This window comes from Haliotis asinina, chromosome 13 (genome assembly GCF_037392515.1).
Source record: "Haliotis asinina isolate JCU_RB_2024 chromosome 13, JCU_Hal_asi_v2, whole genome shotgun sequence".
NCBI classification, from domain to species: domain Eukaryota; kingdom Metazoa; phylum Mollusca; class Gastropoda; order Lepetellida; family Haliotidae; genus Haliotis; species Haliotis asinina.
Window position 1 is genome coordinate 8,310,899 of NC_090292.1, and position 19,535 is coordinate 8,330,433.

The following is a 19,535-nucleotide window of genomic DNA, read 5'->3' on the forward strand; positions in this document are numbered from 1 at the left end:
TGTAGGTTAAGCTATTTGAATCATATTTACAATTAAAAGACGCAAATCAGTGATCTTTTGGCATTTTCGTTGTTTTCCATATCTTGTCCAAGTCTGTATCACAGTCACAGAACATGCATGTCGCTCTGGCCCATAGATCTCATATTTGAACCATAAAGGATATCATGTGTGTGTCAAGAAAGATATACATGTCAGTAGTGGCGTTCAGTTATGGGTATCGCTTCACCATATCTTTCCAATTATCTCTGTACATTATGGCGTGGTCAGACACGCTAACGAACCCTATGTGGCAGTTATATTAGAGAACCATTAAAATTGTGTCAATCTTATTTTACTAAAATCCCCACTACCAATCATTTACGTGTTTACTAAATATATGATAAAACTAAGACTGGTCATACCAGATTTCAAATGTATGGAGTGAGTGAGTGAAAATTTATCATCATATCGGCAATATTTCAGCCATATGGTGACGAGAACGATTAATTACAAAAATACATATTAATGTACATTGTAAAAACCTGTCCACGAAGGATACTAAAACTAACTACAATATCACAGAGAAGAATGTAAAACTAGTGATTAGATCTAAAACTGTTAAACTATAGAGGACAACGTAATATAAAAATGGGCTATAAACTGCCAACAACTGCAGGTAGATCAGCACACTAGGGACCATGGATTAAAATGCACACATTCCCTACGATCATTGCACTTACATATGTTACACATGCTAGAAAACAATGGTCTGATTTACACACGTGTGGAATACATGTAAAATGCAGAGTTGAGTGTTCGTGTATTTTAACACCCCTTTAAACGTGTGTAAATAAGGCAACCAGATGATACGTAGTTTAAACCTTGTTCATATGGCCGCGCGATTTCCTAACGTTAGTAAATTTGGTGAGTGAGTGAGTGAGTTAATATTTAACGTCACGTCGGCAATATCCCAGCCATATCGTGACGAGAAAACTTGAATGAACACTCAAATGAAACATATGCATATTGTAAAATTCTGTCAACGAAGGACAGTAAAACAACTAGAATATCACAATTTCAATTAAAACTAGCATGGAAAGTCAAAACTAATATCACTAATATACTATTTAGACAATACAATATAAAAACAGGCCATAGATCGCCAACAACAGAAGGTAGATCACCATACTAAGGACCATGGGGACTTACAGTACCTTTGCTACCTGCATGGACCCTAGCTGGATTTACATCATCCCTTCAGCTGCTGGCGAGTGTACAAAATGCTAGCCAAAATTAAAATAATAAGAATACTACAATTAAAAACCTGGTAGATTTAAATTTACATAGAATGCTTTGGGACTTACGTACCCTCTCAGGAGGACAATAGTTTTACAATACTTCAACCTCCCTTGAGGGTACCGCCACCAACAATTCAAGTTACTAATATAAACTACCGATAATTAAAATACATCTATTTACAGCACATACTACTCATAATTCAACCAACAAATCAATTTCCTTTAAAAAACCAATGATTAAATGAGAATTAACGGTGTTAAAAAGATCATTGACAGTTTTGACATTGAAATATTTATCCCTTGTGATGGAGAATTCAATACAGTCAAGCAGAATATGCTTGACCGTGATTCTCTCATCACAAGGGATACAAAACGGAGGATCCTCACCTTTCAACAAGTATACATGAGTATATCGTGTATGGCCAATACGACATCGTCTTAAAATAACCTCTTCAAATCTGGATTGACAACCCAAGTGGGTGTAACCAATATACGGTTTGATTTCATGCAATTTATTTACACCAACTTGGGTGTCCCACTTCTTCTGCATCAGATCACGGATGTAGGTTCTAATGCTAGCTTTGTAATCACTGTAAGGAATAAGAAGTGGTGTCACAGATTTGTTGAGTGCTGCCTTAGCAGCAAGATCGGCCATTGTGTTACCAGAAATGCCTACGTGGCTGGGTAACCAACAAAAGACGATGTCGTATTGGTCAGTCGCAAGATTATTATACAATTCAATTATTTCAATTAAAAGTGGATGTTTACAAGAAATATTTTTAATGGCCTGGAGGCAAGAAAGAGAGTCAGAATAGATTATATACTGTTTATGTTTCGGGTGTCTTTTAATATATTTAAGAGTTGTCAGTATTGCGTTAGCTTCAGCTGTAAAAATGGAGCTGTTACCTGGAATTCTAGAAGATATTGTTCTGGATCCAATGACAGTGGCACAAGCAACTGCACCACCGTCCTTGGAACCATCTGTAAATAAGGGTTTGTAATTGCTATATTTATGTTTTAATTGATGATATTTTTGTTTATATTGTAATTCATTAGTTTCTGATTTTTTAAATGAAGTTAATGTTAGATCAACTTGTGGCCTAACCAACTGCCAAGATGGAGAAGAAAGAAGACGGGAGGGAGCTATGTTTTCCAGCTCAATGCCGGCCGAGGAAAGAAAGGGTTTAATTCTGTGCCCAAGAGGGGGAACAAGAGAAGACCTCTTGTCGTATAAATTTTCATGAAGTGGATTAAACACACAATTATATGCAGGATTAGATTCATTAGAATATAATTTAGTAATGTACTGTAAAGACAATTTTATGCGACGTTGAGTAAGAGATGGTTCATCGGCCTCAACGTAGAGACTGTCAATAGGTGAAGTTCTGAACGACCCAAGACAAAGTCTAAGGCCTTGATGGTGGACAGAATCAAGAAGTTTAAGGTTGCTTTTGCAGGCTCCACCATATACGATGGAGCCGTAATCGAGCTTCGAACGGACCAGTGATCGATATAGGTGTAAGAGGGTAGTTTGATCCCCTCCCCACTTTGAGTTGGAAACAACTTTTAACAAATCTAGTGCCTTCAGGCATTTAGCTTTCAGGGATTTAATGTGCGGTAAGAAGGTTAAATGAGAATCGAAAATTAAACCCAAGAACTTGGCCTCCTTAACAACTTTGATGGGAGTGCCATTTAAAGATAGTTCAGGGTCTTTATGTGGTTTATATTTTCTACAAAAGTGTATACAATTAGTTTTGGATTCAGAAAATTTAAAACCATTTTCAAGACACCATTTGTTTATTTTATTTAAACACAACTGTAATTGCCGTTCAATAGTATGCATATTCGTACCGCGACAAGAAATATTAAAATCATCCACAAAAAGTGATCCATCGATTGAATCAGTTAAAACCTTAGATAAACTATTGATTTTGATACTAAACAATGTAACGGACGAAATACTACCTTGTGGAACACCCTGATCCTGATTATAATGATCAGACAGGGTAGAACCCACTCGGACTTGAAATTGCCTGTCTTTTAAAAACTCTGATATAAAAAGAGGCAAACGACCTCTTAACCCAAAGTCATGTAAATCCTTTAAAATGCCATGCTTCCAGGTGGTATCGTAAGCTTTCTCAAGATCAAAGAAGATCGATACAGCATGTTGTTTATTCACTATAGCATTTTTAACGAAGGATTCTAAACGTACCAAATGATCGATGGTACTACGGTTTTTCCTAAAACCACACTGTATATTTGTGATCAGGTTATTGGTTTCAAGATACCAAGTTAATCTGTTATTCACCATACGTTCCATGGTTTTACAGACACAACTTGTTAAAGAGATTGGTCTGTAATTAGACGGATCGCTATGATCCCGGCCAGGTTTTGGAATGGGGACTACAATGGCATTACGCCATGAAGTTGGGAAATTCCCTGTAGTCCATATCGCATCAAATATATTAAGTAGAGTTTCCAGACATGATTCGGGCAAATGCTTTAGGAGCTGATAATGGATATCGCCGGCCCCTGTCGCAGTATCATGAGCTTGCTCAAGAGCAGTATGGAGCTCATGTAATGAAAATAACTCATTATAATCTTCGCCATTATCCGAATTAAAATTTATCCGTTTCTTCTCTTGTTGTTTCTGGTATTGTTGAAATGCAGGGACGTAATTTGACGAAGAAGAATGTTTGGCAAGAGTTTCACCAAGCTTGTTGGCAATATCAGCTTTATCCGTTAACAAATTGTCATCATCCTTCAGATGGTGTACCGTCGACTTGGAACCTTTGCCCTTAATTCTTTGTATCATATTCCACACTTTTGAAATCGGTGTACGGGAATTGATCTTAGATACATAGTTTCTCCAAGACTGACGCTTATTCTGCTTAAATGCACGTCGAGCCTTAGCATTGAAAATTTTTACTTTATTCAAATTATGAACAGTAGGGTGGCGTCGAAAATATTTTTCAGCTTTCTTCCTACTCTTTCTGGCCTGCTGACATTCACTATTAAACCATGGTTTACGAATGTGTGGAACTGCAGAGGATTTTGGTATAGATTGGTCAGCAATGTTGTTCAGCATATCTGAAAATAACAGTATAGGATCTTTGCTGTTCGCGAAAAGGTCATGTTTTATGTAATAAGTACATAGTGTCTTATATAATGACCAGTCAGCCCTGGCGAAGTTCCGTCGTGACAATGGCGGATCATCACCAGGGTGGAGTGTTTTAAGAATGGTTGGGAAGTGATCACTCCCACAGAGGTCTTCATGGACCATCCATTCAAATTCATTAAATAAGGTAGAATCGGTGATTGACAGATCCAGGGAAGAATATGTCCCCGTTGCTGGATGCAAATAGGTGGGTGAATCATTGTTAAATATACATAGGTTATTGTCTGAAATAAGTTCCTCAAGGATTTTACCTTTATTATTAGTATGGGCACTTCCCCAAAGCGGGTTGTGTCCGTTGAGGTCGCCCATGATGATACAGGGCTTCGGCAGTTGATCATACAGATTTTGGAGATCCGACTGTTGAATAGTAGAAGATGGAGGAATATATAAGCTGCACAATGTCAGTGCAATGTGAAGGGTCAGTCGAACAGCAACAGCTTGAAGATCTGTATTTAAAGTGACTGGGCTATGTATGACACTCTGATGAACCAAAAGAGAAGCGCCTCCTGTTGCTTTTTCACCAGAGGGAGAAAAGGAATGATAATTACTATATCGTGTTAAGTTAAAGCTGTCTGTGTTTTTCAGATATGTCTCCTGGAGACATAAAGCTGCCGGCTGATAATCTTGTACGAGTAATTGCACTTCACTGAAGTTATGATTCAATCCTCTACAATTCCATTGAATAATATTGACCAATTGAGTCATGGTGCTACAACCGGGGACCGTTCACGCGAACGTGAGGAATTTTTCCTCTGTTTGTCCTGTGAGGACAAAGTAACCTCCATATCTAGAGGCCCAAATGTGTTTTCTAAAGGAACCTCTGGTGGGGAGGGGTTGGTAGGTGTTTGGTTCCTGTTTAGTTTCTTTTCTTTCCTTTTTTTGGAATTAGTAGTTACTGGTTGAGAAGAAGACGTGTCAGGTTGATTTTCAGATAAACTCTCTGTCTGGCTTCCACACGTAGACTGACTGGCTCGGGACGTAGATGCAATGACCGCGGACTGAGGTGAAGCATTAGAAACAACAGGTCTTTCTGACTTGACCCAAGTCAAGTCAGTCTGACATGCTATAGAGGACGTTGCTACAGGGCGAGAGACTGCAGCTGAATAGGTTAAATTCAACGGATTTGAGTTTTGGTTTTGCAAGAGTTTTTTAGCATCAAAGTATGAGATATTTTTCTCACATTTCAGTTTCATGATCTTCGCCTCTCTTTGCCACACAGGGCAAGACTTGGAAAAAGTAGGATGTGAGCCATCACAATTTGCACACCTTGGATCTTTTTGGCAGTTAGTATCCTCGTGGTTGTCTCCACAACGTTGACACACCACAGCGTTACGACATGATTGTGAGCCATGACCGAATTTCTGACATTTGTAGCACCGGAGTGGATTGCTGACATACACCTCCACTCCGATATTGAAATACCCTGCCTTAATTGAAGTTGGAATACTAGAACGAGAAAAAGTCAAGAGGTAGGTGTTGGTGTTAATAATGACTCCTTCTCTCTTAGCAGTAAAACGTTTCACTGATGTGACAGCCTGTTCCCGGAGCTCCGTAGCAATGTCCTCTTCAGACATGTCAGAGAGACAGCGTGCTTTATCACGAATGATGCCGCGACAGGAATTTAACGTTCTGTGCACAGACACAACAACCTCAACGTTAGCAAATGTTTTGATAGATATCAGATTCAGAGATTGTTGTCTCCGTGCACACTCGACCAACAACGAACCACTGCGAAGACGAGTGACATTGGACACTTCTCCACATATTCCAGAAATGGCCTTAGAAACGGCAAACGGATTAAGCTTTAAAGGTTGTTTATCCTTGCCCTCGATTACAAGGAATCGAGCCCATGAGTCAGCATTAGGAGATATATGTCCAGAAGGTTGATCAATTTCATCTAATCGTCTCTTCTTTTCATTACGAGTTGAACCAGATTGCTTGGGATCCATGATGAAAAAAAAATTGTTCAACACCCCTGCTCCCCATCCACCACGGAATGCCAACATGGACAGTGTCACAAAGCACCGGATATCCAAGATGCTAACACTGGGGATACAGGGGTGGTATACTCCAGAGACAACAACACAAATAGCTGTATTTGTCTACCAATTTCATGCCCGACTGGTTCGGCCCAAGGCAAGAAAGTAGAGACATACATCATTTGGAGGTTATTATCACCAGATTGGCCCATGAGCCACCGCCTTCTGGCATAGGACTCTAGGCAGTTCAATATATAAATAGTTTAGATATTTGAGATAGATATGGCCAAGACCCAGTAACAATTTACATGTGCAAAATACAGCCTCCATGCCCAGGGCTTGGCGTGACCAGCCGATTGATAGAATCGGGCCAATTCTACCACCCGTCTAGGTGAAGTAAGGGCCAAAGTGGTGTGTTAGGCAATAGGAACACGGTTCCAGGCCCCTATTGCCCTCAACCACCAGGATCCCCTCCTCCGCCGACACGGGCCGCAACCCACGGCAAACGGGTTGGTGGACCAAATATCCCCCCGGGTCCACTACGGGGGTGTCGGCGAGCTCTTGGCGTTACCCAGCACCCACCACGAGGAGGTGGCTCGCCACGGGTGCCTAGTAAATTTGGGTAAAACGGTCATTTTGTGTGGTGTATTGATCCATGCTGTACCAAAATATTTCTAATGTCTTACTTAGGCCAAGAAAGTCAAATAAAGCTCTGTATGGATGTCTCCCAGTCTGACGATTAAGATCTGATCTGCAGGAAAGACTTTCAACCCGTCTCTGATGAACACATAGTACAGATCGCCCCGCACCTGGCAATGACATGAAGAGGAAGAATAAGTATGACGCTATTCTGTTTACTAGCCATACAGTCGTACCACTCTTCAAAATAAAATAAAATGATATTTTGTACATGTAACATGGCGGTAAGATAAACAGGTCGTATGCTTCTCCAGAGTATAATACAGTCTGATGTACACCTACCGGCTCGGGTGACACTGGTACTAGGAGACGCACGTGATACCGTATTACCCTCGAAAGAAGCATACAGCTTATAATGCAAATGCTGGTTCCATGCGTAATCATATGTTTGCTTAACTTCAAATAAGCCGAAACATTTCCGTAGGTCCCTTCAACTTCGACACATCTTAAACAGGAAGGTATGTTACACCGACTGTATCGTAGAGACCCATATACCTGTGATGATAGGGTGGAACTTTTGGCCTGTAAGGAGATCAATGGATGCTCTCGACTCTATCACTCTATTCCAAAATCGAGAAATGGTTATATAAAGGTAAAGAAATAGAATGCACCAGTTTATACAAATATTTGGGAATGTTCTTTAGCAACTGTTTATCTTGGACAGCACACGTTACTTACACTTGTTTGCAAGCACAAAAAGTCATGATAGGTATCTTCAAACAACTAAATGTACTTGGAGACATAAATTTCAGTTCTTATTTTAAAATATTTGATAAAAAAAATAAGCTGATTTTATTGTATGGCGCCGAAATATGGGATTTGAATTATTACAATGATATAGAAATAGTGAAAGCATGTAAAAGATTTCTTGGTAAATAATAGAGTATGGTCGAGGCAACCCACTGATCAAAAGCATCAGGATCACGGGATGATGTTGTCGAAAGCCGTAATTAGCATAGGTGACAGTGACATAAGTGGGCGTGGTGTGCGAGCTGTCATGGGCGCCAAGCTGTCATGGGCGCCAAGCTGCCATGGGCACCAAGCAAGTGATCCAGCGAGTTTTCAGAGCCGGGAACCACCCCACCCCAAAGTGTAGAAACCTTGGAGTCAGCTTTGTGCTGAGACTCTTTCTCTGTTATCACAACCCTAGTGTACAGTACACAACCCTATGTACTTAAAAGAACCCTCGAATCCGTTAGTATATGACCAGATGTGGACACATGAATATGAGCAAACACTTACTTGCGACGTGGAGTAAAACTTGGGCAAAGCACTGTGACTTTATGTTCCACTCTACCCAGTTATGAAGGGTACCTCGTAATGATGAGAAAGCCAAACGAACACCCCAATCCCACAGTGCGCATCAAACGACAAGCAAGAGCTGCTAATGACCATGTCTTGTCTAGATCTTCACAAATGCTAGAAAACCTACACCAGTAAATTCAACACTTTTCGAAAACATACAAAATGAAATGAACTATTTTAGAATAACAGGAATCGATGCCTTAGTGCAGCAGCAGCCTCCGTTTTCTCTCTCCAAGTCACCAAAAATCTACGGAAACTGTCGATGTTTACAGAAGAGCGACCAGACGTTTGCTCTAAGGAGACAGCAGTGCTACACGTGAGTAATTAATAAATATGGGGTTGGAATATCGGAGAGCACAACCTAGTGAGGAATTTGGAGTGTACGTTTGATAGTGACGATATTTTATTTTGACACGAGAAATATTTTTTGAACCGAAGCGAGGGAAGTGCGTTGCCAACCTTTGCTCGCTTCGCTCGCATATATGAAGACTGATCATATTCTCTACACTGCGCAACCCCACTTGCGCTACAGTCAGTGTGGGTGAGCCTTTTAATGTGTTGTAATAACCGTACATTTGTCATCATTCACTTGATGCTCAGTTAATGAATTTATAACAGGTATAATTAGTGGTAACGCCACTTAGATTACCCGACAAAGGCCCCCATGTGGCATTTCTTGTGTCTGGATCGATCAAAGGATTAACCGATAGCACGGTGATTGATTATTAGTTTTATGCGGATTTAAATGGGGGATTTGTCAAAAGGTGGTGTTTATGTATGTACGTTTACTAATCTATACTGAATACACTCTGTCGTGTCAGTGTTTATGTAAAACAACACCCTTCTTTCAAAGGATTAACCGCCAATACATCGATTGATGCTCATTATTGGCTAACTAAATAACTTTTTAAAAAGAATGACGCACATTATACACTTAGTTGCCAGGTATGCTATCTTGGGTGACCAATAAGCACAAACTACGGGGTCCGGTGGAAATCTGTGTATAGTGACACCATCACCCGACCCAAAGGAGCAACTGACGGCAACACAACAATTCGGCATGTCTTTGGTGACGTCGAGAAATCAGCAAAATGACGAGCTTGCTACACGTTTTATATACATCTAACTGGAAATCGTTCCTCCTACTATGTCACTTCCGGATCTCTGGCGACAGTGTTACGTAACCGTGTCTGTGGTTTCGTTTGCGGGCGAGAGAGAAGCCTTTTGAGCGCTTTGTATTAATTAACCACGAGGTTGTTTTTTTGGAGTTTTTTTTGTTTGTTTTTTTTTTAAAAAATGGTGTTCCGTTTATGACTAACCAGAAGTCTTTCATATGCAGTGATAAAAAGAGTAGCAAAAAAAAATTGAGTTTAGTTGTTCTTTAAGATCAACATCTTTAATATTCGCTTACTGTTTTCCGCTAACTACCGTTCATAAAGAAAACAACTGGACATTTATGTATCTTATTGTTTATATCGAGACACTATCACCTGCTGATAAGTGTTTATGACACTGACGAATGAGTGGTCTTTGAAAGGTTGTCGGAACCACTTACAGTGTGAAATATGACATGTAGTAGTTGACATCAGTGACAAGGGCAATGTTGCACTTGTTCACACATATCAGCAATGAATGCGAAGGTAAAGTAGTTTTAATATGATAGATGGATTATATCACAGGTAACGGAAAAGCTACTGCACAAGTTTGTATTCATTTGTGGCAGGTGCACTGTCTACACATGCCATAAATGCAGCACGCCAACTGTCATACATCTGAACCTTACCTGAGAAAGTCGGGATAGAAACCCGCTTTAATTGACGCCATAAGTCCTGCCCAATCTGTGAACTCTTATTACCAATACATAATTCTTGGTCTAATTGAACAGGAGCAGATGTATTCTGGTGAGTTACATGTGAAGGTTTTACGTTTGCGGTATCTCCTTTGCTTAATAAGATTGAGTGTCTTGCTTTATGTGGTTTGAAACTGCTTGATCGTTGAACAAATTTGCAACACCAGAACAGCCAGTGTGTGACGAACGAAACAGTAGAACTAAGAGTGTTGTTTGAAAACACTTGTGCTTTAGTGACCATTTCCCCAATAGTCTCTTCAACTGTATCTATCTCTTTGTTTGTTTTCTTAAAGTTGTCAAGATCTCCAAGTGAGTGGTAGACCAGAGCTAGATCACAGATAATGTTTACGACTTTATTTTGTAAGGAACAAACCTGAGCTATTGTTCCCCTAACAGTCTTGCGACTGGGATACTCTTGTTGTAACAAACCTGACAGTTTGTTTGTTGCCTTAGTTAAAGCCGTTTTAGCAGTCCTCTTTTTCTTTTTGAGGTCGGCTATCTTTGATTCAGATTCAAGTTTACTGACGCTTCTTCTTTGACTAACGACATTGCCATATTTTGTTTCACAACCTAATGTACAATGTGAACTAAACAGCTAACAACGAACTAAACTGAGATTCAAACCACGCTCTGCTACCCAAAAATGTAGCGGAGGAATGCACAGTGGAAGTCTTTATTAAAACAAAACAGTCTGAAAAGAAATACACCAAACTAAACGAACTGAAAGGGTCCTAGAAACTATGTGCAAGTAAAAATATACTGGGTGGCTTTAGGTAATATTTCAACCTTGGGCCAAAACTAAATTAAATAATAATTACTGTGAAAACCAACTAAACGAACTGAAGGGACCCAGTAATTGATTCATCAAGAAATGTATTCACAAATACAGTAAATTTCAGGCCCGTTTGAAAATATGCTTAGCTAAGGTTTAAATGTCTTAAAGCTAAATTTCTAAATACTAAATGTCTAACAATTGGACTCAAGAAACTATTATTCTCCCAATACTATCGAGGCAAGTTTTCACAATCAAACCTAAGCCCCAACAACTGAAAAACTGAACACATGTGTTTTTCTCTCTTCCATCGCATGTAGGGCACGTGCCTTTTGGTGAGTTTGGGTCTCACGTTTAATGATATGTACACGAACAGTTTCACACATGGATGCATTTTGGAGAAACCGTTCTGAACACCTATTATCACGTAAAACGTTGGATATCATGTATAAGTCCTATGTCGTGCCAATATTTGACTATTATTCCAATATTTGACTATTGTTCCAATATTTGAGATAACTGTTGCGATCGCGTACATTACAAAAGTTACATCTCGATGCTCTGAGAACTGTATGTGGTGCCGTTCGTGGCACAAGACGTAACAAACTTTATGATGAAACCAAATCCTTACTTAACATGTGTTTTTACACTACCGGATATACCTGTACTGGATACCGTTTTAATGGAATCAAAGCATGTACTCCTTGTGTAAATCACAAAATAGTTGAATCAGTCCATAATTATATATTCAAGACAAAACGCTTCAAATTTTCTCAAGTAACTTTCATGAATAAAATGTGTTTACACCAAAACATACGATGAGGTTTACATGTCACAAATACATATCTTTTCACAGTTCCTAGCGACCAAAGCTAGTGACTGTACATGGCATCTTGTATACTTAAATATGAATTAGGATCATGTTGTTGTAACAATCGTGCAAGCTGGATGTTGTGGGGTCTATAAAAATCGTCGAGAAGACGAAGTGTCTCGTTTGTTGCCTGGAATCTCTTTCTTTTGTCATTCATCCTGCTGCTGTTGAGTATTTCTCGTAAATCTGATCTAGATACATGACCTGAAAAAATGTGTTCATTTATGAGCAGCAGAAATAAACATGTCATTGATAGCACAATAGAACACTAACCTTATATACATGGGAGTAACTTAATGGATATACTAAAACACAACTAAAGTGCGAGACTTAAAAGATTGCATTCTCGGTTGATCTGACGGTGGATTACAAATGTCTTAAATCATCATTACACGGATTTACATCTAGGACATTGCATTAATCATTTCATCAGGACGTCACGACGACAAGGACTTCTTTCAGAATACTGTTGGTCCACCTACTACTAAAATATTACAGACCAAGGTGTCTTACTTAGGCCCAGAAAGTTAAATATCCTTGTAAAAGCTCTGAACGGATCACCGCGAATGTCTTCCAATCTGACGATTAATATCTGATCTGCGGGAAACACGTTCATCCAGTCTCTGATGAACACATGGTAGAGACCGATCGGCAACTGGCAATTACATGAAGAAGATATATGAATATGTGGAAGTCAACTCCGTGAGTAGTTACACATATAACACGGAACACGTTAATAAAAGACACCTAACCAATCAGGCACACATACACGTTTTGATATTTCCTGGCCAAAAGAGGTGACTGAGTTTAATTGTATACTTCTTTTGCCAATGGGTCTTCCCTGTCCACAGCGGAACATGTAGACTTTATATACATATATATATATACCTGAATTGTCTAGTGAAAACATGAGTTTGTTGAAAGAGGCAAGTTGTTTCAAGATTTCATTACAGTACACTTCTGTTGTCGACAGAACATTCATATATGATCAGGGTTTATGGAGTCCTGACAGAAGAATGCTAAAGAGGAAATTGCAAGATATATTTCTATCACTGAATATAATAAAATATAAGGCTGTGTCATATATACCCTGATGTTGTCGTTGTATGCACAGACCCTGAAGGAGTACTTGGAACAGCAATCTTCAAATGTTCTTAAGTCTTGGACCATTTTCGCATGGAAGCTCTCTGCCGTTATGTGACCACGTATGAAGTAGTTGTACCCAGAAATCACCCTGAAGTAAGCATTTGCGAATAGCTCTTTATCTGTTGAACACAGTAACACTTTTCCATGCTGAACTCCGAGAGTGAACACCTAAACTCTCCAGTTAACGACCTGAGTGTGTATTTTACTGAGGAGCGGTAGTGCTAAATAAAGTTTCATTTGACCACTTTTGTGTGCCCTTTTTGTAGTCGGCCATAGGAGTGGTGTCAAAATACACTCGTCGTTAGGGTTGAGTGATCTGTACTACTAGTTGTCTGACATCTTTATGGATCTTGGGATGCTGATTTTATGAGTTGATGTTTGGGTACTTGAATCTGAGAGTATGAATTGTGCACGGGACTCTACTCGAAACAAAACTGTATTCATTCGATTAATAAACTTAATTTCATGGCGACTTCACCAGTCAATTACTATATTGCAAAAATTGTGTTTTGGAATCATACAGTGTAAGATGGTCAAAAAGCAAACTTTATCACTAAGGTACATTTATCGTACAGCATAGTTACTGTGATTGTTACTTCGCAGGCAAACTATCTGTTGAATAACTCACCTTTCTGTTGGGTTTCTGACGAGGATTATGACTTTAGTGGAGGGGTTTAGATGGTAGAGATAGTGAGGGGTGAGGACACGGGGCTCTGTGCAGTTATAGTTGCCGGGGAGGTAACGCCAGTTTGGGTTGTGCCAGGCTGTTGATGCGGAACCGTCACCTTGTGAAGGGTCAGTAAAACTCAGTATTAAATTCGGTGAAAGGTTACAATATGAGACAGAGCTGGACAAACTGGCTCATTATTTGTCGGATCTGAAGGTGGCGGTTATCCCGAGTTGGATGACGATCACTGTTGTCTTCGTTAACAGCTGACCCCACCTACCCCTTCAAATATCACACAAAATGATGTACACTGATCATACAAGGTAAACGTTGGACATTTCTTGCCGAACAGCTAGGTGTAATGGGTGCGCATGTTGTGGTGAAGAGTACAGTTGCTCAAAAACTTAAACATGTTGCGATCACCTAGCACTAAGATCACTCCGGCTGACGCCGTCGGTTCCAAATGCATTCCCGTGCTTCAAATCCTCAATAACACCCGGAAATTGGCCAACACAAAATGTTTATCTCCTAAACAATATAGTGCCAGGAAACAGCGTCGATCTGCTCTAGTTTTATTTCACTTGTAAATGTGGGGTCCCTGCAGAATCCTACGTTTGTCATTGCTGGGATAACATCGAATAACTCGAAACATTTGTCCCTTCTCATTCGACAAAACGGTGTTGAACAGTAGGGTAATGTATGTTACACCGACCTGTATCGTAAAGACCCATACCTGTGATGATAGGGTGGAATGTTTGGCCTGTAAGGGGATCAATGGACACTTCTGAATCTATCACTCTCGCAGCTGGCGAGAATTTGTCCACGTAACATTGCAAATCTGATCGTTCTGAAAATGAAGAACATGTCAGCCCTAAGTATTTGGTTCTCTTTGTTATATCATGCTTTTTAAAATAGCGTGTTGTATTAGGGAGTTACGTCCTGTACTGCACCATACTTATTTCTAAAATGAGCATTGACCAACCTTGAACATGTTTTGACGAAAACAAGAAGGATACAAAGAAAGTCGTGGTCAAGCATTGGTTGTTGTACATCTACCTACTTCCATTCATAGCTGAATGTAATAATTTCGTAAAATTTAGAAAGACAGTAACAAAACCTTTAAATCGCTTTCTTGCAATCCAGTGAGGTTCTTTCACTTTGCCCTTGACCGCCTCCGGATGCCCAACGATGGTGCTGAAGGTGAAGGTCGTTCCACATTTGGGAAATCCAGCAAGATAAAAATATGGAAGACATACCAACTTGCTGGGGTTGTCCTGTTCCCAACATGGATTCTTATAGTTTGATAGAAAGGCGGGTGTCTTCTGGAACATAACGAGAAGCATTCTTAAGGTGATCATAGTGCAATATACATTCATGCAGAATTACCAAAATGTATGTTGATCTTTATTTCATTTCACAATACGTAGCACACGCAGATCAGAAGGGCAAAATACTTTTTGTGTGTCAATTATTTTTGCATGTTGACTCCCGACCAATACCTCATTCAAATAAAAGCAGACTAATTAGAGAATAATGTGATGTGGTTGTGTTTGTAGATGTTTACAACTTATTGCATGATAGATGAGAAGTACATGCAATCAAGAACACAATTGTATATGTCAGTCAGGCCTCCGCTACTGAAGTATATGGCTTTGCAAATAACCAGAAAACTTCAATGCTGAGCATGTAATGGAAGAAGCTGTATAGCTTCTCATATGTTCCGTATGTGTTCGTAAGTGAGTGAGTGAGTTTAGTTTTACTCCCACTCAGCAATATTCCAGTTACATGGCGGCGGTCTGTAAATCGAGACTGAACATACAATCCAGTGATGAACATTGACCTGTGCAACTGGGATCCGATGACATGTGTCAACCAAGTCAGCGAGCCTGACCACCCGATCCCGATAGTCGCCTCTTACGACAAACAGAGTCGCCTTTTATGGCAAGCATCGGTTGCTGAAGACCTACTGTACACCAGACCTTCACAGGTCGTAATATGCCACTCACTCACTTAACATATTACATTATTACGTTCCTTCCTTTCTTTTTTTCTTTATGGGAAAAGCAAAATACTTTCCGCAGGTGTATACTGACGATGATAATTATATAAAACACTTACAACTCGCAATAAATCATGGATTTCATATGTCTTTCTTGTTTTATCATCAAGTGGAGGTGAACTGTTGTTGTAAGGGCAGGCCAAACTCGTGAGCTTGGTCCCGTGGTCCCATCTATCTGTGTGACTGATTGTACGGTTCCTTTTATCTGTCCGACTGATTTCAAGGTTCCTGATGTGAGTCAGAGCTATTGCACGGTTCCTGATATCCGTCTGATTCACTGCACGGTTCTTGGTACCTGTCTGACGTATTGCACGGTTCTTGGTATTTGTTCTAGTCTGACGACCACGTGTACCATGTCTTGTTTCACGTTCCATCTTGTTGATCGAATTCAAGTCGCTGGTCCAGTCCTTGATCATAGTAGAAGCAAAGTGTCCAAGGAAGTGAATGTCCATCAACAGACCAGTCACAAGCAAAACTGTTACCAAGGTGAAAACAGCAACAGTACACTCCCGCATATTCTGAAAGTAGAGATGCATTTATTGTGACTGTGAAAGAACACTTTCAAACAACTGGTGATATCGTGGAACAGGTATAGAGAAGAACCACTCACAGTCATAGTCACGTCCTCATGACATGGACAACTGTTTTTCTATCAACACGTCCAGTGCCACTACTTGCCCACAGCAGAGGCGCGCACTTCATAACATTGTGTGTCTTCCAGTGAATGTGTCTCAATGTCGTGTACATTTCAGTCAGTCATGATTTGTCACATCCCAAGGCACCCCTACCACCGTATATTGTTGATTTATATTCAACGAACAGGAATCCCGAGTTTGAATTTTGTAAGAAGGTCCTTGAGACCCACGGATTGTTGAGACTGAAGGCCCTGACTGAACACTTCAGAACCTGACTGAATATTTCAGATCCTCTGTAAGGTTATCGGTATCGTCACATTCTCTTATTTATCATATTCCTGCATGCAGACATGGGCCAAATTCGAAATAAATCTGATACCATAGGACGTGACCAAAACGCTGTGTCCATTCCACCAGCAGACTTGTAGCATCATACGACATAAAGAACCCTAGTCCAAGACAACGAATATACAGAACATACATGGTGTTTCGTGATGACCAGTTCATACGATGAGCTTCAAAGGTACTAATGTACTAAGTAAGTAAAGAGGCACATTCCAATGGAAATTCAACACTCTACAAAAGCATACAAAGTGAAAGGAAATACCTCTGAAGAGTGACAATTGCTAAATGATGTTCCAAATGCTTGGAAAATGTATACAGTAGTGCTGAGAAACAAGCCACTAGAGGTCTATTGTAGTCCTCAATAATATTCTATGACAAAATCAATGACAAAGGTCAGAAGGTACTAGACCCTTGAAATGATGCATAACTTGGAAAGACATGAAAAACGTGCTAACACTGTAGTCGTAGTCACGTTTTACTTAATACGGAACTATTTCATGACCTGGATGAAATTCGAGATATATCTGATCTCCTTTTAGGTGATTAGAACCATGTACACATTCCATCAGTGGACTTGTAACATTACAGAAACAAAAAGAACCGTAATCTAAGACAACAAATATATAGAACATCCATCCAAAGCAACAAGCAATGCTTCATTGCTTTCTCAAGCTGTTGTTGTTTCACGCCACACTTGGCAACATATTTGCTATTTGACTGCAGTCTGCAACTAATCCAGTCTCGATCAAACAATCCAGTAATCGACAACATGTATTGAATATTGAATATCGATCAACCCAACTGACACAAGTGAGTCTGGGACTCTTTTCATGAAACGATGTTTACTAAGGTTAACCTTAACTCCCATTCTTTAACATTACTCTAGGGTTACCTTAGTGACTTACGATCACCTTAGTGCTTTCTGAAAGGAGGCCCTGCTCAGTGAGTTTGCTTACTAAGTAAGTAGAGATAGCACAGTCAATAGGAAATTCAACACTTTAGACTAAATAAAAAAAGTGAAATGTGTCCCGGGCATAGGTGCGCCAGTTTTATTTGTGCGCGTTATAATTTTTTACTGCTATTTTAAAAAAAACTAATTCCGAGTTTGCCGCGTCCCGATCATTCATTTGTCCACTATAGTGGAGGGTGTTATTTTAATGTGGAGTAAAGCTAGAAGTCATGCAAACATACCACTGTTGTAAAGCTCCGAACCACAGGCTTGGTGCAGACAAATAATAGAAATATAAGGCTAACTAAAAAAAAAATGTGAAAAGCTTCTGGGGCATCGGCGCGTCCCTTTTATTTGTGCGCGTAACTATTTTGTGTTGCCATCTTAAAAAAAATAAATTGACTTTGCCCCGTCCCCATCATCCATTTGTCCACTGTAACAACCAGTGTCTGTAAGAACGAGTGTGATTGACTCTTCAACTCATGAACACATTATAAACTTCCCAGGCTGTATTTCGGAGAGAAAACAAAATAAGAATGTGTTCCTCCTTTGTCACTTTTTTTCTATCAAAACTTAAAAAATATAGTCCTACTGCCCTTGTCACTTTGAAAAAATGTGCCCGAGAACCATTTAAATATTTTTTTTTAGTTTATGAAAACATACAAAGCTAAAGACACTATTTTCCTTAATCATATCAAACATATTTAGGTAAATGTTAATAAAAAACAAATTATTAAACCTATACCAGTTATATATTAATAATGTTGTTTCTTCTGATGTTTCCTCGAATTGCTATCCTAGGACAAAGGCTATATGTGTGGGTTAATGCCTCAATACCTCTGTAAACACAACAAGCGTCAGCAATGGTTTAAACCTTAGGTCATCGCTAGGGGGGGTGAAGTGGTGAACTACATTACAGTACACAGTCTTACTATAGGTCAAATCCAACCTCAGTTGAAGGCAAATATTTCAGTAATATCGTGACTAAAAAGAAGTGATAATTTCATGATAATTAAAGGTAGATTATAAACACCTGTCACAGAAGGACATTAAAACAACCAGTTTACGGCAGATATAAATTTACTAGAAATTTAATTCAAAACTTTAAAACTAAACAAGAGCTAAAGTTTGAATTAGTACTACTAAACCGCTCGTCAATATAAACACTACCTCCTTCTTCTCTATTACGAACTAATCTTACTTGTGAACTAAACAATGAATCAAACTGGTTTGTTCATTGTGACTATCGAAACAACCAATCAATCTTCAAAGGTTAAACCGCAATGGTGATCGAAATTTAAAAAATCTAAATCACAATCAATTCCAGCAATATCACGGCGGAGGACACCAGAAATGAGCTTCGCATATTGTACCCATGTGGCGAGTACCACCAGTGTGCTCCTGATGTGAACATGAATAATCTGAGTTTTAAGCACTTAAAATATTCGTTTCAACTTACGTTTAATGTTCGTTGTCAACTGCGTGACATCGCCACAGGGTTAGGCGTTAATTTTCCGATGCAAACTTGCGACTGATCGATGAACATCTCTTGCTAGACTATAGCCAGTGCAGAGCATGCCTTGTCAAACGTAACACGTTTTCACTGTACACACATACTCCGGTATGTTGTGCCCATGCAGAGATCAAATTAAATATGCCGGAATTACCTTTCTAGTTTCACGTGGAGCATAACAGAGGGACGTAAGCAGCATGTGTGGGAATATTGTAATTCTACCTAAATGGAATCTACTCTGTCTTCAGTCTTTAGTTGCCTGTATGAGGTACATTAAAAGTAAAACCGATG

The 19,535-nt window shown here is 39.5% G+C and overlaps 3 protein-coding genes across 3 annotated transcripts in view; 1 reads left to right on the top strand and 2 right to left on the bottom strand.

Annotated features, from left to right (window-relative positions):
- The window catches only part of LOC137259203 (superkiller complex protein 8-like), a 440,560-nt gene that overhangs the window by 209,879 nt on the left and 211,146 nt on the right, over nt 1–19,535 (top strand). The window lies entirely within an intron of this gene.
- Nucleotides 5,157–6,404, bottom strand: LOC137260408 (uncharacterized). The gene has a single exon (XM_067798070.1). The coding sequence runs from the start codon at nt 6,402–6,404 to the stop codon at nt 5,157–5,159; it is 1,248 nt and encodes a 415-aa protein (XP_067654171.1).
- On the bottom strand, nt 11,932–16,317 carry LOC137260409 (carbohydrate sulfotransferase 15-like). Its single transcript, XM_067798071.1, has 7 exons — nt 15,862–16,317; nt 14,861–15,065; nt 14,477–14,590; nt 13,705–13,861; nt 13,020–13,164; nt 12,444–12,585; nt 11,932–12,134 (listed from the first exon to the last, which is right to left on the bottom strand). Exons 1-7 carry the CDS (start codon nt 16,315–16,317, stop codon nt 11,932–11,934), a joined length of 1,422 nt encoding a protein of 473 aa, XP_067654172.1.